This window comes from Microchirus variegatus (assembly GCF_963457635.1).
Source record: "Microchirus variegatus genome assembly, chromosome: 8".
Classification (NCBI taxonomy): domain Eukaryota; kingdom Metazoa; phylum Chordata; class Actinopteri; order Pleuronectiformes; family Soleidae; genus Microchirus; species Microchirus variegatus.
Window position 1 is genome coordinate 1,773,703 of NC_139809.1, and position 25,378 is coordinate 1,799,080.

General features: G+C 43.6%; 1 protein-coding gene across 1 annotated transcript in view; it reads left to right on the forward strand.

Moving 5' to 3' along the window:
• Window positions 1-25,378, forward strand: part of tspan18b (tetraspanin 18b) — a 45,312-nt gene that overhangs the window by 10,782 nt on the left and 9,152 nt on the right. The window contains exon 2 of the mRNA XM_083894130.1: window positions 17,362-17,446. Coding sequence (XP_083750256.1) covers window positions 17,444-17,446 — 3 coding nt within the window. The 5' untranslated portion in view covers window positions 17,362-17,443. The remainder of the gene's footprint in view (window positions 1-17,361; window positions 17,447-25,378) is intronic.

Consider the following 25,378-nt stretch of genomic DNA (forward strand, 5'->3'; position numbering starts at 1 on the left):
CTTAATCCATACCTTGCTGCAGATCCCCTTCCTTTGAAGCTTAGAGGAAAAGGAGAATCGGGAGAGCGAGCCAGTGTTTAACCATTTGAAGGGTTTTAAAGGAGTTTGATATTTTGATGAAAATGTATTTCAGTCCCCACCAAGGATCACCTGCACATGTGTTTGTCAGAGATAGTGCAGGCGTTTCCAGTATCTGGCTTCAGCGTTCACTGATTTAAGTGTTAAAAACCAGAGTACAGACACTCTGAGGGATTTTTATTCCCTGCAGAACACCGGGTGTTTTTTGATTTGTTAGCTGTCCTTCAACAGGATGACAGGCAGCGACACAGTCACCCAATATTGACCACCTGGGTTGTGACACTCAAAACTGTGAAGTGTCTGAGGACAAAACAGACAGCTCAGGCGTTTCTCCACGAGTCCACGTCCCAGAGAAACCCAGGGCTCAGATCAGATCATCTTTCCCGATAATACTTTGGCAGGAGTCAGATCCCCTGTGAAATGGCCTCGGCACCAGTGCTGATGCCAAAGTAATTTTGTGGTTATCTGTGAAAGCTCCTGGATGTGCAGAGGTCCTTTAGCCATAAAAAATGCCATTCATCCCCTAAACTAGTAGCCTCAGCTGGTGGATCCAACGTGGTGCTTTAAAATGGACCGAACAGGATGCACATAAAACAGAGCTTACGCTACTTTATTTAAAACCTAATCAAAATGCATTCTCACTCAGTAACCGGACATGATCTCATTTGATCTCGCCACATTAAAATGATACACACGGTACAATAAAGAAGGATAAAGCCGGTGATGTAAGCAATTACTTAAACCACTTTTGCTTATCACTGCAGGCAGTTTGGACAAGCTGGTTTTTTTATATAATGGAGAACAGATGTCCAACGATTCCTTACTCCAAACAGCTCTGGGTGAAGCTTTCCATATATTTGCCACATGTACAATAACCCCCACCTCAGCCACTCAGCCAGCCCTGATAATCCACTCTATATTGTGGACTTTCCATACATCCCCTTTAAATATTTATCTGGCGTTTCACATGTGTATATTTATCTTGTTAGTTTTGGCCCGAGCCAAAAGTCTGTTGTGTTTTCCAGGAAGCTTGACAATTTGCAGACAGTTGGGGATTTTGAGAAGTTTACACAACAACACCAGTGAATGTATTCTACTGTAACGGGCTCATTATATTCTGTCTCCTCTGTTATCTCCTCCTGCTTTATTCATGTCTTCACCATTTGGTGGGTGGTATCAACACACAAGTCTCATGCCGGGAAAATTAATGAGCTACATTTTTCCCGTTGTTGTGTCGACTGGTATTAATTGTGATTCAGTCCAGTTTTTTTTTTTACAACATTCATCTATGACGGTTTGATTAGTGCTCATCCATGTCAGTCGTGCTTTGGCCAGAAAGAACAGTAAGGAAGGAAGAGGATGATTTTACCTTTTAAACTCTAGTTGCATGCAGAGATTTAAATAAGCAGAAAAACAGGAATGTGTTTACCATAAATCTCCCAGATGTGGTCGCTCTGATGGTCCTGGTACAGAAGTAGAAAGCACTAAATGGCCTGTTTATTTGCAACAGTTAGGCTGCAGTGGGCTGATGATGACATGCTAACCTCACCAGTGCTGCAGTGCACACTTGGGTACATTACTCACAATTTCATCACTGCCCCCAATTCATACTTAAGACTTAAGCATCTGCTTGAGCAGGACTGTTTTCATTAGTTTCCTCCCAGAGTTACACTGCCGCTCAAAAGTTTGGGGTCACCTATACAATTTCTCCAAGTTTTCCGTTAAAACTCACACTTTTAGAATAGAAAATATAGTCAAGACATTGACAGGATTATGCTGACATAAATGTAAGGGTTTTCTAATCATCCAATAGTCTTCTAACGCGATTAGCAAACACAATGTACCATTAGAACACTGGAAATGGTCCTCTATACACCTATGTACATATTCCATTAAAAACCAGACGCTTGCAGCTAGAACAGTCGTTTTACACAATAACAATGTAAAGAGTGTGTTTATGATTCATTTAAAGGTCACATAGAGTGGTCCTGTTGCACATATATGTTAGTTATGGAGGTCTACTTACATACATTAACTTGTTTTTATGGTCAAAAACCTCCTAGTTGCTGTAAACGCGCCGACAGAAATCCTCTTTTCTGGCGGTGTTTTCCCAGCCGCGAGATTTGAGACTCAACTCTCTCACGCAGAAGACAGAGTCTTGTGATTGGCCAGAATATTCAGCACACCCGCTCTCAGAAGCACAGCTCCCCCCTCTGGAACGGTGGATGCACTGCTACTCATTATCAAAACATTGTTCTAACAGTGTTTAAAAATAGCTTCTTCACGACTCCCCGCCGCAGTCACTTTGACGACCTTTGACCCAGAGTCAGACCCAGAGTCAGAAGACACTGTGGCTCGTGAAACACCTCCACAACGGACGTTATTCTTCTTCTGCAGTTCAATGTACGCAACTGGATGTGCCCGGACTAGTGCCCGGAGCAGGAGGATCTGCTGTTCAGGAGAACCGGTGTTTACGTAACCGGACCGGGTTTTTTCAGAGATCTCGCTGAGGCAGAGATTACAATAAAACACAGCGTTCTCAGCAGTGACTGAACTGTTTGTTTAGAACCGTCAGGGCTTCATAAACAAGGTAATGATGCAGATACACACTAAAAAACAGTGTTAATTGGAACTTCCGGTCTAGGTCTGCTTTAATGTTATATTCATTGAAAAAAAAAGTGCTGTTCCTTCAGAAATAAGGACATTTCTAAGTGACCCCAAACTTTTGAACGGTAGTGTAAAGGCCACATTATACTTCTCCGACTGCGTAATGCGTTATCCGACTGCGTGACCACGGCGACGCCTCGAGCCTTTATACTTCTGCGTCGTGGTGACGGACACGCGCTGCAATTTCCCGCCCGGTCATTAGGGGTCGCTGCGCAAGGTTGTTCTGCTTCAGGCTACAGTGAGCAATGGCGTCCGAGAAAGAAGGAGAGAGAAAGACTGTTGTTGTTGAAACAGTGGGCGTTTCTCACTTTTCTGTGTCCCGGAACGCAGTTTTAAGATAATTTGAGGCGAGAAATTGTCCATTTAGAGTCTAAACATGTGCTGTGTGTGTTAAGATATGACGTATTTATAGTTTGGCAGCGGCGTTATCGGCGGGGATCAGCTCCGCGTCTGTGGACGCTTGGTGCTCACTGTGAGCCGGCACAGAGCAGCGTTATCTCAGCCTGTTCCTGAGGACCAATCGCAGCTCTTGCCGTCTACGTTGTCCCTTGATGGAGTGACGGACACTTAAAAAATATTTTGTGCAGCCGGAGACGACGCAGAGGCTCTTCGACAGGCTACTCTGCGTCGACGCAGAGTCTCTGCGTAACCTACGCAGAGCACTTTACGCAGAAGTATAAATTGGGCTTAAGAAGACTGAAAGTCGACTCAAGTGCGCCGTCATTGCTGTTGTGCCGTCAGAGCATGTTCTCCCTAAGCAGGTTCTTCTTCTGCCTTCTGCATTACAATTATGGTTGTCCGCATTGTGTTTTGAGACTTAACTCAAAACCAATAATTTCCGATAGGTTTGACCTTTTGCGTACTGCCAGCACTTCCCCGACCACACTCGTCTCCCGCACAATTGTCTCGGATTCATCATGTTTTGTGGTGTAAACCTATTGACTGGCGTTTCTTCTGGGACCTAATGTTGGACCATCTCCAAGCAGCTCAGTTTCCATTCTCTCCCCATCTTTGCTCTGTCTCCCATAAATCAATGTGATGTAATTGCACAAACTCCCTTTCCCACAGCTCCGTCCTGAAGGCAGAGTATTCTCTGAGAGAACATACTTCACTGTGGCCAGTTAACCTTAACCCTGTGATTCCCACAACCGGATGCCTTGTGAAAGTTTTACGTCGGCCTTTAAATGTCTGTGTTTGCAGAGGTTCTGTCACTGCTGATGCTGGATGTTTTATGCATTGTTTTTTTTCCAAGCAGCACAACTGTGGCAGTTAACTTTCTCACAGCTGGTACTGACTGTTTATATCTGGCTAATACCCTCCAAGCTCAGCAGATTAAATCTCATTTCTCTGAGTGCTTTTTGTGTTGAGCCAAGCATGATTTCTCCTGACGTCTCCTCGCCTGTGGCTCTCTCCACCATTCACAGGAATGTTTCTTAAAGCACTCCTCCATTTTCGTGTGATTGTACCATGGAAAATGTCCAACCCCCTTTTTCCACATTTCAGTCCCTCTTGGCTCCTGGGACTTACTGAGAAGCAGGACGACTCTTAAAAGGATTTTCTTAACACATAGTTCAGGCAGCATCAAGCTCAGTGTCAACCAGTGTGAAGAGCTGTGTGTCCTGGTGCAGGCAGAAGTCTCAATTGTGTTGTATATAGAGGCTGTGTATAAACGTGGACTAAAGGCCACATTATACTTCTCCGACTGCGTAATGCGTTATCCGTCTGCGTCACCACGTAGACCACTCGAGCCTTTATACTTCTGCGTCGTGGTGACGGATAGGCGCTGCAATTTCCCGCCCGATCAGTAGGGGTCGCTGCGCAAGGTTGTTGTGCTTCTGGCTACAGTGAGCAATGGCGTCCGAGGGAGAAAGACTGTTGTTGTTGAAACAGTGGCCGTTTGTCACTTTTCTGTGTCCCGGAACGCAGTTTTAAGATAATTTGAGGCGAGAAATTGGCCATTTAGAGTCTAAACATGTGCTGTGTGTGTTAAGATATGACGTATTTATAGTTCGGCAGCGACGAATTCGGCGGTGTTCAGCTCCGCCCTCTGTGGACGCTCGCTGCTCACTGTGAGCCGGCACAGAGCAGCTTATCTCGGCCTGTCCTGAGGACCAATCGCAGCCCTTGCCGTCTCCGTTGTCCCTTGACGGAGTGACGGACACTTAAAAAATATTCCGTGCAGCCGGAGACGACGCAGAGGCTCTACAACAGGTTCTGCATCGACGCAGAGCACTCTGCGTAGCCTACGCAGAGCACTTTACGCAGGAGTATAAATTGGGCTTTAGTCTCCCGTTGCAAAACAAAGTTTCATTGCAAATCCTCCAGACTTGCACTTTGATGGGAGCCGTGTCAGTTTTTGAAATTGGAAATACACGTAGTTTCACCTGCCACCAGGCACCTATTAGACAGTACCACCTGTCAATCATGAAGTGTCCATAATCATGTCCTATTCTTTATCTTCTTCGGCTTCTTCCGGCTTCTCCCTTTAGGGGTCACCACAGCTGCTCATCTACCTCCATCTTGCCCTATCCCTTGTTTCCTCTTCTGTTACACCAACTGTCCTCATGTCCTCCTGTCTGGCATAATAATTGTTATTCTGCATGTGACCAGACCATCTCAACAGTGCCTCCCTCACTTTATTTCCTTACCGTTCAACCTGTGCTGTCCCTCTCTAATACGCTCGTTTCTAAAGCCCAATTTTTACTTCTACGTAAAGTGCTCTGCGTAGGTTACACAGAGTCCTCTGCGTCGATGCAGAGCCTGTCGAAGAGCCTCTGCGTCGTCTCCGACTGCACAAAATATTTTCTAAGTGTCCGTCACTCCGTCAAGGGACAACGGAGACGGCAAGGGCTTCCATTGGTCCTCAGGACAGGCCGAGCTAAGCTGCTCTGTCCCGGCTCACAGTGAGCAGCGAGCGTCCACAGAGGGCGGAGCTGATCACCGCTGACAGCGTCGTCATATCTTAACACACACAGCACATGTTTAGACTCTAAATGGCTAATTTCTCGCCTCAAATTATCTTAAAACAGCGTTCCGTGACACAGAAAAGTGACAAACGGCCACTGTTTCAACAACAACAGTCTTTCTCCCTCGGACGCCATTGCTCACTGTAGCCAGAAGCACAACAACCTTGCGCAGCGACCCCTACTGATCCGGGCGGGAAATTGCAGCGCCTATCCGTCACCACGACGCAGAAGTATGAAGGCTCGAGGGGTCTACGTGGTGACGCAGTCAGAGAAGCATAATGTGGCCTTAACCCTGTCCATTCAGGACACTCCCAAGGAAAATCTCAGCACCAGTTTGGACTCCTGACGTTTTTTTCCCCTTTAATCGAAAACAAAAGAAATCAACATGTTCTATTTTAAGACATAATATCTAATATCTCTGCATTAAGATATCTAAAGGCAAAGGCAAATAAAGCTCTTTGTAGCTGTAGAGACTTTAAGGTAACTTGCTGTTTCATTTTGGCTGCCATTTAATTACTGCTTTACCATCTTTACTATAAATGAAAGTTAAGAAATGAATATGTTCTCTGACACAAGTGTGAATGTTTAAAGAGAACGTTTGGGGCAAACTCCCTATGAAAAATCAGATATTGGAAGGAAATATTCAATACTATTAGTCTTTTTGTTAACGGTGTGTCTGTCACTTATTGCAATTTGCTGCATGTTCTGCAGCTGAAGACATCCATTCCCATGACCCCATGCTGCTTCCTGACATCATCAAACTTGGCCTTTAGTTATTGTTTTTGAAGACACTCCTTCACCACACACACAAACTACACTCTGTGTGTTTAGGAAGACCAGAAACTAGTGATTTGGGACCATTAACTCCTCTGGGAAATCAATGAAAACAATTCTGGCTTTTGTTGGCTACCTGCTACCTCTGTCCTACTGTGTGGGCGTCACTTTTAAACTGGACAGTTTCATACATTCTTATCCACAGTCTATGGTTGTATCCTGGTTTCACTGCTGCTGCTCCAGTAATCCTCGTGACATCTGTCACAGACGGCTCTCCTGAAAAACACCACTGACAAATCAATTTCTATTGCACCCCATGCAGTCATTTTCAGGCTATTTGGTCACTAGTGTGGCTCTATTTGATGGTGCGAGAGACAAAAAAGCACAAGTCATTTTCACCGCTTCCGCTCTCTGTGATGTTGTCGGGGTTGTCACAGCTTGTCACCGACTATCACCGCAGCCGCCACGTACAGGCTGACAAAGGTGACGCATTCAGGGGGATCTGGGTTTCTTTGGCACATGTGGAACTTTACGAGGAGTTGCCCCGTGCAGAGGCCTCTGGGCTGAGGAAATGATCCAAACGCAAAGCTTCTGGCTCTCGTAACCCAGTGGGACACCTGCCCTGTTGCTTCTGTACAGGCTCCTTGCAAATCCACAAGGAAACACAGGGCCAGCATCTCTGTGCATGAAGGAGCGCTGTTATAACATCCTGCTGCAGCTTTGTACAATATATGCATCTTGGCTTTCATTCTTCTTTTCACATTTTAGTGGAGCAAAAACAATATTTGCTCTGAAAGAGTCTCTTTGCCTCAGTTGCTCCTAAGTTCTTTGGAATGTGAACTCATAACAAGTCCACTGTTATGCATTCCTGCAGTTTGAATTGCTTCTCCAAAGTTAATAGTTTTGAAATGGTTATAGTATCACCATATGTGTTTCTTGCTTGCAGCAGGGCTTTAGTAGAAAGAAAAACACCCTGATGATGGGTTTCATTAAACTTTATCTAAATGGTTCTCGGGGTTTTTAACAACAAATTTCTGCTCATCCTCAGGACTAGTAGGCCCTAAACTACACCTTAATGCGAATAGCCAATTAGAATTTATCTCTTTTTTTTAAGCATGCACGTAATTGTCTGTATAAGATAAAAACATTATTGCCTCATTTATTTGGAGGCCTCTTTGCATTATTTTCTAATATATAATTCCGCTCCAAGTATGATGGTTAAAGTATGTTTCCTGGTCGTTTAGAAAAGCTGGGCCACTCTCATCATTTAAATGTTGTGTTAAACTCTGTTTCTCAGTCGTAGTGTTCATGAAAATGGTCTTTGTTATAGTATGCATAGCTTTTCCCCCCCTCGTCTTTTACTTCTGCAGGGCAACTGTTGAAACAATGTGAAATAAAACAGCAACAGAGTTTAGATATACATGTATATGGAGCAGCGATCCTGCCAAAGTCCTCCATGTGTGTCTCTAGTTTTGTTGAGTAAAGCCAAGAAGCCACCGCACACTAAATGACGAGCTGACTTGTGATCTGCCGTCTTTGCAGTGAATCAACACTTCCTGAGTGATGATGAGGATCACACATTACACAATCTTTCACCAGCAGGAGCTGCCGACTGATACGTTTCATCATTTAAACACACGTTGGTCGCCACAGAAACACATGTGAGCAAGGAATGTTGAAACTGGAAACTTGGATTAATTTAGCTCAGTTCTATGTCATAGATTGACTGTTGGGTTTTTATTGTAATAATGATATCACTGTGATGATGTTTTGATGTTGCATTTCTATTTTTCCTTCTCTCTCGTGGACCACTGTTGTATTCTTGTTCAGTTTTGGTCACTCTCTGATTGGTTCAGGGTGGTTTGAGTAATTGCTGACTTCAAAATTCTGGCTTGTTGGAAAAAAGATTGATTCTGCGATGTGATGGATTGCCGATCGGGGGTCTACTGTGGCCCATTAGCTGCAACATGCCCAAACTGGATGGCAAGCAGATTATCTGGTAGAAAATCTGGTAGAGTGAGCTAAAGTTAGTGTGACTCACATGTTTGTGATTGTAAACAAAATAAGAAACTTCTGTCAGGCTCTTTTATTACCGTGTTTGAACAAATTATAGGTGGAAACAACGGTAACACTTTATAATAACTATCTGTTATAACTAGTTAATACATCATTAGTAAACTGTTGATTAATGAGTTGCTAATGACTTGTTAAGTGTCTGTTATCAGGTTTGTTAAGGATTTATAACAATGCCTTATAAAGTAGTAATAGATCATGAACAAGCTATTAGTAAGCTATTTACTAATGACTTGTTCAGTACCAGTAAATAGTTTGTATATGTTATTGGGACGTTATTCTAAAGTTGCAACTATTCCTCATTTATTAACCTTTAGTAAATGAGGAATTTTTGCAATATAGAATAACGTTCCAATAACATACATAAGCTAATAACTAATACTTAACTAATATATTTACTCACACATTACAGTTCAGTTGTTAATAGTTTGTTAACCATCTACTAATACCAGTGTAGAACAGCAAATGTGTGGAACAATTCAATCTATATTAGTTATTAGCTTATGTATGTTATTGGAACGTTATTCTAAAGTTGCAACTATTCCTCATTTACTAAAGGTTAATAAATGAGGAATAGTTGCAACTTTAGAATAACGTCCCAATAACATATACAAACTAATAACTGGTACTGAACAAGTCATTAGTAAATAGTTTACTAATAGCTTGTTCATGATCTATTACTACTTTATAAGGTATAGTTATAAATCATTAACATACAGTTAACAAGTAATTTATAACTCACTTAACTAACAGCTTGTAAGATATCTATTGGCTATCTATAAGGCATCATTATAAATCCTTAACAAACCTGTTAACAGACACTTAACAAGTCATTAGCAACTCATTACTCAACAGTTTACTAATGATGTATTAACTAGTTATAACGAATAGTAATTATAAAGTGTTACCGAAACAACACCAAACACAGCCAAATAAATAAATAAATGAACGTCGTACGATCATCATCCTCTGACTTTCAGGATGGTGTGTGACTTTCGTGGTTAGCTTCACAGGGAGTGGTCACCAAGGTATGCAGTGAAACCATCAGGGATTAGAACCAGACCCACTGGGCCTCACGGCTTTGGCAGAACCGATGTTGTAACTACTTGGCAGAGATCGAGGTGCCACTTTTATTCATATTTTCTTTGTTTCTACTCCAAGTCAGTGTGGTTTTAGGGTTTGTTCTTTTTCATTTGCGCTGATGTTAAGTAGCCACTGATCGTGGACAAAATGAACAACAGCAAAAGTGACGATGCAAAATATTTGTTTAAAAAAAAAAAAGGGTTTTCGAGTCAGAACTCAAAAAGGAAATCGTTTTCACTCCATCCCATCACAGTGTTTGTCAGCACACTTAACGGCTTTACAAGGTTTAAGGTGCACCCACAATATGACATTTTCAAATCCATCCCTGTTGTTGAGGTCACACCCACCATCCACACTACTTTTGGAATTGTTGAGCCCTTAGAACAGAACCCTGGAAACACATGCTTGCTCTAATTTTAGTCGGAAAACTCCTGGGTTACACTTTAGTGACAACACATGAAAAGTGTTTAAACGATTGGAAAAGATAACGCAGTTCCCCCCTCGTTCGCTCCCCGACTGGTTCTTATCAATCCTGACTCAACTATCTGTGAATGAAAAGCACTGTTAACACTCAGCAACAGTTCCAAGTCATTGTCACTGCAAGAAAAATAAATCCCTGCATTTAATTTTCCCCACTGCTGATTCTGGTTCATATTATTTTTCTTAGATTTAGCAACCAGCTCCAGAGAAGACAATCTACTTTCTGGCCACTGTTGAATATATGAATGGCCATTTGATGTGCACTTTCAAGTATGTTGGTATGGAAACTATTCCTCTTGATAGAGTTTGATTTAGCGTGCATGTTGTCTTGAACAGACAGAAGGTCAAGGGGAGGGCACACATAAGAACCAGTCTCCCCAGTAAGAGCCAACGTTTCAGGTAAAGGAGAGTTTCCTGTGTCAAAGACCTCGCGGTAATGATCAAAGCAGTCTTTGCTACACAATCTGATTTCAACCAATATACAGAACGACCTTTTTCAGAAAAATGGTTAACAGATGTGTCCATAACATGTGTTTTAGTGGCTGCTTTGACTTATCTGACAACAGTTTGCCACGTATATTTCTACATGCAGTGTTTTGTGGAACAGTCGTTAAAGGACACCATGTGTTTAAGCACAGATATAGAAATAAATAATAACGTTGAAAAAAAAAAAGCATCATCCTTTATAGCTGCCGTACTTTAGATATAAGTTCAGGATAGATTTGTGACTGTTACTATATCATTCATTGATTTGTGGTGTGTGTCATGTTTTATTTGAAGAGTACATTCTGAGGGAGATCTCCATAAAAATCTCCTTTTTCTACCGGCAGCCTGGATCTTCATCTCCAGTCCTCTCTGAGTTGGAGACGGTGTGAGCTGTAAGCTCCATGATTCTTAAAGGTCACATAGAGTGATCCTGTTGCACATAAATGTTAGTTATGGAGGTCTACTTACATATATTAACTTGTTTTTATGGTCAAAAACCTCCTAGTTGCTGTAAACTAGCCGATAGAAATCCTCTTTTCTGACAGTATTTTTCTGCTGCGAGATTTCAGAGTGAACTTTCACCCCCAGAAGACAGAGTCTTGTGATTGGCCAGTACTATCCAGCACATCCAATCTCAGAAGCGCAGCGCCCCCCTCTGGAACAGTGGATGCACTGCTCCTCATTATCAAAACATTGTTTTAACAATGTTTAAAAATAGCTTTGTCACGACTCCCCGCCGCAGTCACTTTTATGACTTTAAACCGGAGTCAGACCCAGAGTCAGAAGACACTGTTGCTCGTGAAACACCTCCACAACGGACGTTATTCTTCTTCTGCGGTTCAATATACGCAACCGGATGTGCCCGGACTAGTGCCCGGAGCAGGACGATCGGTTGTTCAGGAGAACCGCTGCTTACGTAACTATTACGGGATTTTCAGTGATCACGTTGAGCCCCGAGATTACAATAAAACACAACGTTCTCAGCAATGGCTGAACTGTTTGTTTAGAACCGTCAGGGCTTCATAAACAAGGTAATGACGCAGATACACACCAAAAAAAACAGCGATAATAGGAACTTCCGCTCTAGTTCCGCTTTAAACTTTACTTGGCTTTAGGATTTAAACCGGGGGTGAAAATGGCTATCATGTGAGCAGAGGCAGACGGTGAACAACACGGTGAGTGTTTAACAGCCTCGGCACCCTCTCTGTATGTAGCAATGAACTCTTAACTTGTCTTGGAAGGCTGCACCACTGGTATCCTCGCTGTGTTTTGGTAACCCTCACTAAAAAAGGCCTTGCTCTTAATTGTGTCCCACGGGCCCCTGAGCTCTCAGTATTCACAGCCTGTCCTGTCCCTCACACTGATCCTCCCCCACACTCCCAACCTCAGCACCATCATCCCAATTCGAAAGGTCTCCCCCTTCTTTAATCGCTCGACTTCAAAGCAGAATTGTGATGCCCTCAGGGCTCGCGGCTGCTCCGAGACACAGGCTGGGCCTCGGGGTCCTGGGAAGAAGAGGGAAAGTGAGGTGGTGGATGAAGCTGTTTGTTAATTTAGACGGGCATAGGTTAAAGAAAATAACAACAAGTAGTTGAGTTGCTGTTCTTCATCATGTTGTCACCAGTGAGACGGTCTTTGATGTGGGCATCTTTGCAGAGCTGAGAGATGCGAGCTGTTGCCTGAGGCCCTGGTTTATTATCATGGTGAATGTTTGTCTCTGATTTACTGAAGTGTTGGACAGTGTCAGCTTTCATCAGCATCAAAATAGCACCATTCAAACATACTTCCAGTGGCTGCATTCAGATCAGGTTTCCATTTATCCCAAAACATTAAACACTGAAGAAAAGAAAAAAAAACGAGACTGTGTAATGAGTTCAGTCTGCATTTATTATGTGGAATAATTGTGTATTTGAAATGAGTGAATACATTCATGTCTGAGTGCAGAACAAAGAACACAGCAACACAGTGGGTTTAGCTGTGGCCAGAGGAGATTTAGTGATTGTATGTGAGATGCTCTCTGACCAGAATGGGAATCGTTTCTCCATCATGGTGGTTTATCTTAATCTCTGATGGTCGACACAGACGCACACTGTAAGATCGATAAATCCACATGCGGTAGAGTGATAAGTCTGCCTCAGCACTGCCCTCATTAAAATGAATGTCCATGGGTTATATGGCAGCCCTTTCTCTCATTTTTTATAATATTAGAACATGATATGGACTCTGTCAGGTGCTGGCAGGACATTACAACGAGTGTTGACATCCAGAGATGTAGATTTGTCCTTTTGTTAAACTGCATTCATCAGATTCATGGTTCAAAATGCTCAGATAGGAAATGTTGCGTCTTCAACACTGCAGCTGCGAGCTGCAAATGTAAAGATTGTTACTTCCTTCCTAAATGTTCCTGTCCACTTCCTGTCCCCAGAGGAAATGTCCAAGATCAAACCCACCGGCTGTTGTTTGACCTGTGACACTGAAGTCAAGGTTGATGTATTGTAGTGGTTAGCACTCTTGCCTATGCAGCAAAAAAAAAACCTGGTTCGCAACCCGGTCGGAACTTCTGCATGGAGTTTGCATGTCCTCTCCATCTGTGCGTGGGTTTTCTCCAGGTTCTCCAGTTTCCTCCCACAGTCCGAAAACATGCAATATGGGGATAAGGTCAATTGGACACTCCATACGTGTGCCTATTGTCCTATGTCAACTGAGATTGGCACAGCTCCCCCTACGACCGTCCGGTGGAGGATAAAACGGTAGATAATGCATGGATGGATGAAACAGACCTGTTCTTTTAATGTCAATCACATGCAGCAGCTTCAAAAAATGTCACAGAGGTACTTATTTGGCTTTCGTATCAAAAAAAGGTAACACTTTCTTTTACAGTCCCCTAATTACCATGTATTTACCTGGTAAATTCTTGGTAACACAAAAGTGTTACTAGGTAATTACCAATGGTAATAAGAAAGTAAATACAGTGAAACTGTTGCCAAAATACTGGGCATTTACCTGGTAACTATATAGTAAATTGTGTGTTATTCTGTAATTCCTGCTGTTAATAAGAAGGTATGTACAGCAAAACTATGGCCTAAATGCTGGGTATTCACCTGGTATCTATATGGTAAATTTTAGTGTATTATTGGGTTATAAACTGGTAATAAGCAGGTACCTGTAGGCCCCTAATTACTAGGTATTTACCCAAGGGGTAACCTAACCCTAACCCAAACTATGTGTGTAAGAACATGGTAATTACATGGAAACAAGCTTGGCTTTCTTTTACAGTACAGTTTTACTTTACTTACTGAGTACATTACCGTGCATTACCCAGTATTTTGGCAACGGTTTCACTGTATTTACTTTCTTATTACCATTGGTAATTACCTAGTAACACTTTTGTGTTACCATGAATTTACCAGGTAAATACCTGGTAATTAGGGGACTGTAAAAGAAAGCGTTACCCAAAAAACATACTCGCATACTGACAGCGCTTGCTATATTTCAGGAAGTTTCAATATTAGCATCTCAATGCAGGCAGACACGCCTACAAAAAACCGCCACGTCACTCTCGTTTGTGCGTGTGCGTCTGACACAAAATGTTTCAAGCTGTTATGGCTGTGACACTTCCACAGTTACCCCGGATTTCCACTGGACGCGGAACGGCAGCGGCGCGCTTCTGCTTCGTCCTCTGCCCGGCGGCAATCCCCCACCGGGCGCGTTACGGCAGCGGCGCGGAGCAATTGGGAGCCGGCGGTATTCACGGAAGATCGCGCGATAATCTCGAAGGGACGCGAGTTCGCGAGATCCAGCGATAGACTGTGTGTATAGAGTAAACAACAACAACAACAGCTTCTTTTCATTCTCCCACGTGGAAGAACTGTTGATCTGGTGTCATAAATGATTTTATGTTTCTCCACTTCAACAATCAGTCTCCGAGACGCTCTGATTAATTGACTGTTTACCTGGCAGCACTGGTCACGACGTAATGTTGATGTGAAGTTGTGACAGGCTGTATGACCTGTGTATTGTGTTTTATTTTGATTCTGTGTCGGACTTCCTGTCTTGTGCGATCTGCTTCGTTGAAATTTACGAGGTTCAGCAGCGGCAACGGAAAAAATAGTACCGATTCCTATCGATAGCGCTGCGTTCCGCGGTCGTTCCGCGTCCAGTGGAAATCCAGGGTTAGGGACAGAGGAGGTGTAAGGGAATGTAGAAATGCATTTTGGGTGTTGTGAACAAGAAAGGTAATAGAGGAAGTTGCTTGAACTAGATCGACCATCCATCCATCTTCTACCGCTTTATCTTCCACACGAGGGTCGCCAGTCCACAGGGCCACATACATAGACAAACAACCCATCACTCTCACAATGTCCAATTTACATAATCCCTATATTGCATGTCTTTGGACTGTGGGAGAAAACCGGAGCAAACCCACACATGCAGAAAGGCCCAAACTTTACTGGTTGAATATCGTCTGTATCCAACGATATCTGTGTTCCTCGGAGAAAGTTTCTCTGCAGACTGACTCATTGACAGGACGACACAAGCAACTGCCTCGTTGTTTTATTTGACTCAAAATAAGTTTCTATAATTTATTGTTAATGATTAACTGACTAATTGTTTATTCACTCGTTCAGCCAACGCTTCAAGAAAATGCAGAGAATTTGCAGCCCCTCGTGTGATCAATGAAAAACAACACATAAACACACCTGACCAATCAGATGCAGTGGCCATCTGACAGGCACTATCATGTTGGAGTGCACTGGCGCCTTTAATACCTCTTATTGTTTTATAGCTTTCCTATAGTTTCCTCTGCTACCTTTGTCATGGATTGAGCTGTGGGGAATAACTCCAGTACATCCTGTTAGTAGAAGCGCATCATTTAGAATGTGCTACTGTCTCACATTCTGGATGGATGTCGGTGATGTAATCATGCTGTCAGAGCCTGAAATATCAGCAGAGGCTAATCATCGAACGGCTGCATTGACGCTGAAATTGCCCACGACGCTCGTGAGCTTAAATGTCAACGACGCGTTGGTGAGAGAGAGATGTATTTAAAAGGCAAACCATTGAGTGTATGTAGATGAAACCTTTTCTCTAGTGTTGAATCGTCCTTTGCTTTGTTGGACCCTCCGTGGCCCGGCCTTTCTAGTCTCCCTCGAGGGTTCGGGCCCATTGTTGTGCCTCCTCAGCCGTCTGCACCGATGTCTCCTCTCACCCCGTAACTGATTCAGTGAGGCTCTGCGATCCCATTGGTGCTCCGCTTTCCCGTGAAAAGGTTCTCCATGGAAACCGGGAAAAAAAATAATGCAGACCCTCAGCGCCGTTGCTCTCCACTGGCTAATAGCTCTCTAAACAGTGGTTTAGAAGTGACTACCTCTGCAACAGGCTTCAGGGTAAACTGTGACCACCAGGCTGCTCAGTACTAGATTACAGACATGATGATTATGTATGTGCTGTATCCGCTGCTGCTGTTACAGACTGACACAGAATGAAAAGAGATGACAGTGTTGTATTTCCTGGGGATGCGTTCCATACCGAACCATATGGTGAATATTGTGTAAATTACTTTTTTTTTTCGAGGAACTGTTCATCATGCGGCTCCCCGCGCTCGTGTGTAGTCACTGCGAGGATGTTATTGATTCCCTGAGCTTGTGCTCTGTAGTGTCTGAATTCAAGGCTTTGAGATAAGGCAGCGCATCATTCCAGCGCGTCTCTCCACTTCTCAGAGTTTTTGCACTTCCTCGCTCAGTCTTTGATTGTCTTTTTGTAGATACAATCAGAGCTGTGTGTTGTGGTGGTGGTGGTGGGGGGGGAGAGAGAGGGAAGAGGGGGGGGCTGCAGCTGCCAGTGTCAGCCTGGCAATATGGTGTGTCGGCGGGATGATGTGTCTGGCTCTATCAGCCAGAATACTCCTGAGATAATGTTCTCCATCCCCAGCAGAAAAACCCTACCTGCATTTCACCATGTAGCTGCATATTGTGAGGCAAAAGTTGCTCTTAGAGGCTGAAATGCTAGCGTTTTAACTGACACGTGGTGCCGTTTCATTATTTTGAACTGGATGACACTTGTGGCACAACACGTAGAAACAGGGAAAAAAGTTTCAAAAAGCATAAATGCTTTCAGAAACGCTTGCTTGGAGATGATGCACAATACAGGCCAGTAATGTGAAAACAAGGTATTCTACAGAACTTCAGTGAATAATGCATGAGTTCAGTTGTTCATCGAGGTTTTGTCGGAAGCTGTATGAGGTGACTGGTGTGCTGGAGCTGCTAATAAGTGATAATTAACTGCATGAGTTAGTAAGTCACACGTGCACTAAAATGTTCCCTCTAATTAAAATTACCTTTTCAGGAACACAGACCTGCACCTTTGCTATTAACGGCAATGCATCGTTTTCTGTCCTTGTGAATTTTTGCCTTCCAGCTGAGAAGTAGATATTCACACAGATAAAACACACTTGCAGTCTTAGATTAGCTCACTGCTGGGAGCGACTGCTTCATACATAATAAATGCAGCCTCGCTCATTTTAAGTATGCTACAATTTTATTTTCTGTGTTTTTCTAGCTCCGGGTCTTTCTCCGTGTAAATGCATTACGCATTCTAAGACAAATGTGACGCATCACGCTGCTGCTGCTGCTGCTGCTGCTGCTGCTGCTGCTGCTGCTGCTGCTGCTGCTGCTGCTGCTTCCTCTCTCTTTTATTTTCATCTCATTACCTCAGTCCTGACCTCTGCTTCTTCCCTTGTGCTTCCGTCCAACAGCCCATGACAACAGGAGAGGAGAGGAGACAAAGAGAAGTCATCATTTTTCATCTGAACCAAGGGAAGACACAAGCGTGCACACATGGTAAGTTATAGTATTTCATCTACAAGCCTTAGAAAAAAACACAACTTTAATCTTGAGCGCATTATTCCTCTGCGGAACATATTTTTGCTCTTAGTTTTCCCACAGCATTTGTAATGTGGATGAGTTCCACCAAAACCATCAGTTCTACACCAGCAGACACGTGTGAAGTCAACGAGAGAAATAACAGAAGGTGGACATTGACAGACTCTGCGAAAAAATGCTGACAGTACAAAGGCCAAAGCCATTGTTACCAGCAACAAGAGGCACAGTGCTGCAGGGTGCATTCGGCTGGGTTTGTGAAACAGGCAGACAAGTGCTTTTGTTCATTTACAAACTCAGCAGGCCAGCACTGGTCTTTGTTAGCCTCTGATTTTCATTGGCATTTCTAACATTAGTATTCCAGGCATGGCTGAGCAGCAGACATGTATAGATTTAAGGGGTTAAAGGGGAATTTAGACCCAGACACATCAGCCGTAATCAGTCAAACCACATAACTGCAAAATAGTAGGAAACCAGACAAATACACGTGAAAGCAACATGTGAGATTATACTTTTTTTTTTAAATATGGTTTCCATTATTATTCTAGTTTATCACAAACTGGGTATTAGTTGTACTGAAGAAATCCAGGAGAGGCAACATTTTTAAAACATTTAATACAGTTTACAGACCGATAACATTGCTTTTAGCTAAGTTAAACCACAGTTGCGATTTTTGCCCCATTGAGAAACTGTCCCGTGCTCCCAGATCTCAAAACTTGTTTGAAAAAAAATATCAATATAATCATTGTAAACACCAGGGACTGACAAATTGGCCTACGTTTCAATCAAACCATGTTTGATTTTCAATTTACGGAAATCTCTTAATGTAAAACAATGAATTTATACCTCCTCTTACACTGAGTGTATCAGGTGAATTGACATTTTCTTCACTTTAAACCAGAAAAAATATTTCCGTACACAGTGCCAAAGGAGTGTGGCCATATGGGGCCCAGACCATCTCATGTGGTTTGAGCATTGTGATCTCAGTGCGTCCTCTATCTTGGGCGCATTCATACCTATATTTAGAACTGTCTAACTGTCTACTTGTGATCAGATCATCCATGATGTGTCTTAATTGCAGAAATTGATAAATAGATCCTTGGTCTCAACCACATAGTCGGTCTATACGTTTTCCTTTTGATCTCATGAATGTTCCTTGAGCGATTCAACAGCTGGGATTTTAACATATCTTCTCCATGATGGCTAAACTAAAAAGTAAACTGAATTTTAATCTTAATCAGTTTCATTAAAATCAGAATTAGCATTTTAATTTGGTCTAGAACTCCAGTAACACATTATTACATAGTTATATTAATACATGTATTACAAAGTACATTTTCTTCAGCAAAGAACCGTGATTTCACTGCTACACTGTTTATGCAAAGGCATTAACAAGGCTTTGGTTTTGTCTATGAAGTCGCACGTGTGTGTGTGTGTGTAAGTAAGTGATAAAACAGCTCTGTGGTCTTCTACGTGGGGGTAACTTGCTGTTTTCCAACTAGCATATGGCCTTGCAACACGGTGTGAGTGATCGCTCATTAGACAAATGGTTGGCCAAGCTGTCCCTGTGTCGTAAAGTGCTTGGCTCTGCTCCGCTTTGTTTTTCAACAGGAACTAGTGCTAAGTGGAGATTCCAATCACTGCTCCGCAGACAAAGGCCGCTCTCACCCTGTATCCGGGTTGCCGTGGAGACCTGTGTCCTTAGTGGAGGGCTGGAAAGATTCCAACATGTTCTAAAAACAACCCAGTGGGTTCTACAAAATGTTGTATTTCACCCCACAGAAAAAGCAAAAAGCGCATTTATTTTTCTTTTTTTTTTCTCTGTTCTCTAGTCGTTGTTAAGAGCACTTTGCATGTATTTCGTGTCCACGCACATGTTTATGCTGGAAAGCTTCTTTTGTGTTTACTCCCCTGAGGCTGAAGTATTGTCTTTCCTTGAATCTGCCTCTGTTTACTTCTGCCAAAGGCGATCTATGAAGTAAACTGTCTTCATAAGGAGATTTGACAAAGACAGCAACCTCTGCTTGGAACAGTCTTTATAACAAGGTCCAGAGGGAACTTCAGCAACATTTTAATTGTCTCTTGCCTGAGGGTCAAACACTGGTCAGAGTTAAGTTAACTTGTTAAGATTATTGATTGGATCTTTCTAACTATTTGAAAAACAAATACTTGATTTTCATTCCACTTGTTTTGAAGTATAGGTTTTTGTCGAATACAGGAAGAAAAAATCTGAAGAATGAAAGCACAAACCTCTACTCACTTTTATTTTTCTGGCAGTGTTTACAACAAAAATGTTTTAAATCCCCCTATCCGGCAAGGTTAACTGTAGTTTTTTCCGAACCTAGATCACCACTGAAATTGTTTTTTTTCTTCCTTTGGTTATAACCTTAATCCCCAGAGAGGTTTATCTAAATCTGTCCTTAACTTCTTCAATTATGTTGCCAACAAGTCTGTCCAAAAACAAACCTCCTTGGCGAAGGGAAGTAAAAATAGATAAATAGGCATAACTAGAAATGGTTCGGTTCTGACACTTCTACTGATGATAACAGTGGGAACTTTATTCCTAACACTTAGGAAACACTGTTATTATCATAGTGGTTATTGAGCATTTTATTTTGAATTGAGTTGTAACTCATTTTTTTTACGGAAATCCCCAACAGCAACGCGTTGTCCTCCAAAACACCCCGTGGGAAAAGCCCGAGCAGAGTCCTAACCGGCAGCTGTGAGGAAGTGTTTATGTGTTCATTGTGTGCTGCTACCACATGCCCTCACTACCAGACAGGCCGAGGACTCAGAGCTGGAACTCCAGGGAATCAATGCATCATTGACCATGTGCCTGTGCCTGGTATTGATCCAGCACTGTGCAGCCAGTTTGTATCTTCAGCCAGATAGAGGTGCAGACACAATTAAGTGAGGAGTTAAGCTTTGAGAGAGAGTGAAGGCCATTCACGTACACATGAGCGTGCACGCTTCAGACACACACACACACACACGCACGCACAAGAGTTGTACTGGTGTTAACATGAGCAAAAATCTGCTCATCGTGACAATCACATGTTCTCTCCTCAAGAATGTATCAATGCCCTTCCCCCCTCCCGCTCTATAAGGAAGGAGCTGGAGAATCAATTTCACTGTAGGAATAGAACAACTGTTAGCACTGAACCAACAGCTGGACGTGTGCCCAGTTGGGAAGTCAAGAATGTGGCCTGCAGTGCTGTTGACAACACATGGTCAGTGTGTGTGTGTCTGACTGTGTATTCGTTCGTTCTGGGAGTCGTCTCGAGTTAATCAGCCTGTTGTTCAGGAGTGTGTCAGCTGCCTGGTCTGAGAGATTCACACATTCTCATTTCCAAACTTAAGGCCACATTATACTTCTCCGACTGCGTAATGCGTTATCCGTTATACTTCTGCGTCGTGGTGACGGATAGGCGCTGCAATTTCCCGCCCGATCAGTAGGGGTCGCTGCGCAAGGTTGTTGTGCTTTTGGCTACAGTGAGCAATGGCGTCCGAGGGAGAAAGACTGTTGTTGTTGAAACAGCGTCCGTTTGTCACTTTTCTGTGTCCCGGAACGCAGTTTTAAGATAATTTGAGGCGAGAAATTGGCCATTTAGAGTCTAAACATGTGCTGTGTGTGTTAAGATATGACATATTTATAGTTTGGCAGCGACGAAAGTCGGCGGTGTTCAGCTCCGCCCTCTGTGGACGCTCGGTGCTCACTGTGAGCCGGCACAGAGCAGCTTAGCTCGGCCTGTTCCTGAGGACCAATCGCAGCTCTTGCCGTCTCCGTTGTCCCTTGACGGAGTGACGGACACTTAAAAAAAAATATTCCGTGCAGCCGGAGACGACGCAGAGGCTCTTCGACAGGTTCTGCGTCGACGCAGAGCACTTTACGCAGGAGTATAAATTGGGCTTTAGTGGGTCAGGAGAGCAGCACTCACATGCTTCGATAAGAACCGCTTTGGATTCACGGCACACGACGGAACAATAGACTTAGATGATGAATTGCTTTTCGCAGCAGCGAAAATTCATTAGTGAATGTTGTTTTTTTTGTTGTTGTGAGAAACCAACAATGGCCATAATGTGCAGACGCTGATAATGTTCAGTCCTATATGTGTACTGTGAAAACTCATTAATCTACTCTCGCCTGAGGGAGGAGTCTTTGTCCTCCACGCGGGGAATCTAACCAGCCTTTGGACCTTCACAACAAGCCTTGCAGACTCCTGAACTTCCTAACCCGCCTGACTTTGGCTGCTCTGCTCTCTGTGTGAGCTACACCCACACAATCTCTGAGCTGCTTTGCCTTTGAGCCACATTCATACACTTTATTTCCGTTGTTCCCTGTTGTCTGCAAGCGGTGACGTCCTCCAGAGCAGCATACAGTGCAGCAACACACGGTGCTATAGCTAGTTAACATTCAGCACATTTCAAAGCGCCTCGGTGTGACAGCGCGGCCCAGGGCTCATTCTCTCCTAATTGGAGGTTCATTAAGGGACATGTTGTGCCTCAGGGGAGCCTTGCTCACTGCCAGAGGAGTCTGGCTCTATTTGCCTTTTTGGGGTGTTTGCTTGCTGCGGCTGTTTTAGGAAGTTGTGTAGAAATCTGAAAATGGGTTTTTAACTGAGATAAGAGGTGATGCGGCATGTGTGTGTGGTCCCTTAAGGCCACATTATACTTCTCCGACTGCGTATGCGTTATCCGTCTGCGTCACCACGTAGACACCTCGAGCATTTATACTTCTGCGTCGTGGTGACGGACACTCGCTGCAATTTCCCGCCCGATCAGTAGGGGTCGCTGCGCAAGGTTGTTGTGCTTCTGGCTACAGTGAGCAATGGCGTCCGAGAAAGAAAGAGAGAGAAAGACTGTTGTTGTTGAAACAGTGGCCGTTTCTCACTTTTCTGTGTGACGGAACGCAGATAATTTGAGGCGAGAAATTGGCCATTTAGAGTCTAAACATGTGTTGTGTGTGTATAGATATGATGTATTTATAGTTCGGCAGCGGCGTTATCGGCGGGGATCAGCTCCGCCTCTGTCAGGACGCCCGGAGCGCACTGAGAGCCGGCACAGAGCAGCTTCGCTCGGCCTGTCCTGAGGACCAATCGCAGCTCTTGCCGTCTCCGTTGTCCCTTGACGGAGTGACGGACACTTAAAAAATATTTCGTGCAGACGGAGACGACGCAGAGGCTCTTCGACAGTCTCTGCGTCGACGCAGAGTCTCTACGTAGCCTACGCAGAGCACTTTACGCAGAAGTATAAATTGGGCTTTAGAGTCACCATCAGAGAGTGTTTGGACAAGGCAGAGAGAGCTTGAGAGAGGCTAACAGTAGATGGAATAGTGCACCTGCTCCAGCTGCGTCAGGGAGATGGAGGATGGTTTGCGCCGTCCCCAGGGTTCAGTTACGAGTCATCGTTTAGAGGGTCAATGACATTTTAAGGGTCAAGTTCCAACTGGTATCATCTCAACAGGGTTTCAGAATGAATGATTATTTGTAATGCAGGCTCACGCTCAAGATGAAGTGAAGTGGCTGGTTATTGGGGGTGTGGAGGGAGGGTCGAGTTTGGCGAGGAGCAGACACACAGTGTCCTTGTCGTGCTCTTCGATTTGTCCAGGCAGTGGAGCAAGGGGACATGGACTCGCTTCATTAATTGTGCCAACAGTGTCAACTTCAAGGAGAATCACCCAAGGGTGTGCTGCTTGCCTCTATATTGAGCATTCTCAATGTGGGTCTTCTATGTCTTCCTTATCTTTTAATTACAGTGAGCTGACACGACCATCATGATTGATAGTGTAGTTGTTGGCCAAAGCGTCCCCTGGTTTTCTAAGTAAAGTATGGGGGGGAAAAAAGGGCCCATAGCAGTGTTTTAGACTTCTAAATCCTTACACTGAGAAAAATGTAGGTCAGATGGGTTTGCCCTCATTACAGAGCTCCAGCTTCTGTTGGCACTGTGTGCAGTTATGATCAGTTCTCATTAATGTACCATCAAACCGTACCATGCCAGGCTCCACGGCCCAAACTGACAGTGGATCTGTTTTCAGCAAGACTGAATAATGGGATCATGTTGTATTTCACGATGCCAGTAATGGGAGACCCAGCAGACGACGTAGATGGAGGCGGCATTTATTGCATGTACCTCGGGGCAAAGACTGCCACTTAGATTGTCAGATTGAGGGCACACGTTCTGTATTTCCTGCTAAAAATGGCAGTCTGTAAACAAACATGAGTCACACAGCAGAATGAAACACCGCGCGCTGCTATGTGTCATGTGCTTTGATGCTTATTATGAGTGTTTGTTTTGCGAGTCTAAACACGTTGCCACCCTATTGTCCTTATCTCGGCATATAGCTATAGTAGAACAGTAGAAACCTGAGCAGGATCTGCCTTTAATCTGGAAGGACTTTGTCGATGTTGTAACCCTGCAGCTTCTGAAGTGTGATCCACATTTCCCTTGTCTACCTAATGCACTCTGCAGAATACTCAGAGAGTCCTTGTGGTCTGATCTCTACAACTGTGATCGATGAGGAACTGCGATCCCACGGGAGTCATGGGAAAGACCAGTTTGTTTACTCTGCACTTTCTCTGGGGTTTCTGTGGCACCTTGATTTATACGAAGCTGGTTTGCACCATGGGCTAATTATTTAGCGCTCGGCTTGGGCTGCGTAGTCCACTTTATTTCGAAGCAGCAAAGTATTTTAAAGCATAAAAGAAAAGTGGCTGCAGATCTTATCGTTGGTTTGACCCTGAGACTGAAGAGAAGCGTGATGCTGGAAGAGAAATCAGACATTTTGTTTGGAGAGAGAGCGAAATGAGAGCTGAGTCTAGAGATGTTTTTCCAGGCCACCCCTCTCTCCCCTGCCCCCTCATTCCACCTCTTCTTCTTCCTCTGCTTCAATAAATACAGTTTGCAGTCTTTGTAGGAGCCAGTGGAGAGGAGGAGTGATGAGAAAGGACATTTTCTGATGCTTTTCAGTGAGCCTGTAATATATGCAAATCTCCATGAAAACCTCCTGTGCCCTCATTAGGCCAGCAGGGCTTAGGAAAAGGAGGGGTTAATCAAAACCTATCTTTGGCAATGAGACTTGTGGTTGCTCTCACAGTGCCATAAGGATGGTGATCAATACCTAAGCATATCATTATGATTTAGAGGAGGTGTTAAACCATAGCTCTAAATCAATTTCACTGTGTCTGGAGAGGAAAGGAGAAGAAAAAATAACAAGTCTTCAGGCTGGTGAAGGAGAGAAGAGAGTATTCTTTTCTATTAACTCACTCGCCTGCAGACAAAGACTGCCTTCAAATCATCTGTATTGTGAAAATTAATTGTCACCAAACTAACACAGGCTTACAGTGAGGTAAAAAGAAAAGAAAGAAAAAAGAATAACACCCCCGAAACTAACAATGGAAATCAAATCAGTGCAAGTGTGCCACTATAAAAGTAGAATAGACCAGGAGAGGATATGAGTTATTGCTTTCATTACCTGTATTTCTGTGTAAAATATGCAGTGATAAATTGTTTAAATCAGTGCTGCTGTGAGGTCGTGATTCATATCACCTGCAAAATGTGAGTCCATTGTGAGAAGTGAGGGTGAAAGGGTCGAGGCTAAAAATCCCATTGGAGCGACAACAAAGACGGGCAGGAATCTAAACCTGTGTTGATCACACCTCAGGCTTCACTTCTGCCTCAGAGAAGCAGAGAGTTCATCCAGAGGACTTCTCTGACAGCACACCGGGCTGTGGAAACACTGCCTATAGATTATAAGATTACATCTGACGGATGTGCATCACAGTACAGACAAAAGCAGAGCATTGAAACTTTTTTTTTCAGTTTGGAGGTGGCAGTGCATAGCTGCCTATAAATCTATGTATAATTCCTCAGAGAAAGCACTTTTTATTCCGCTTG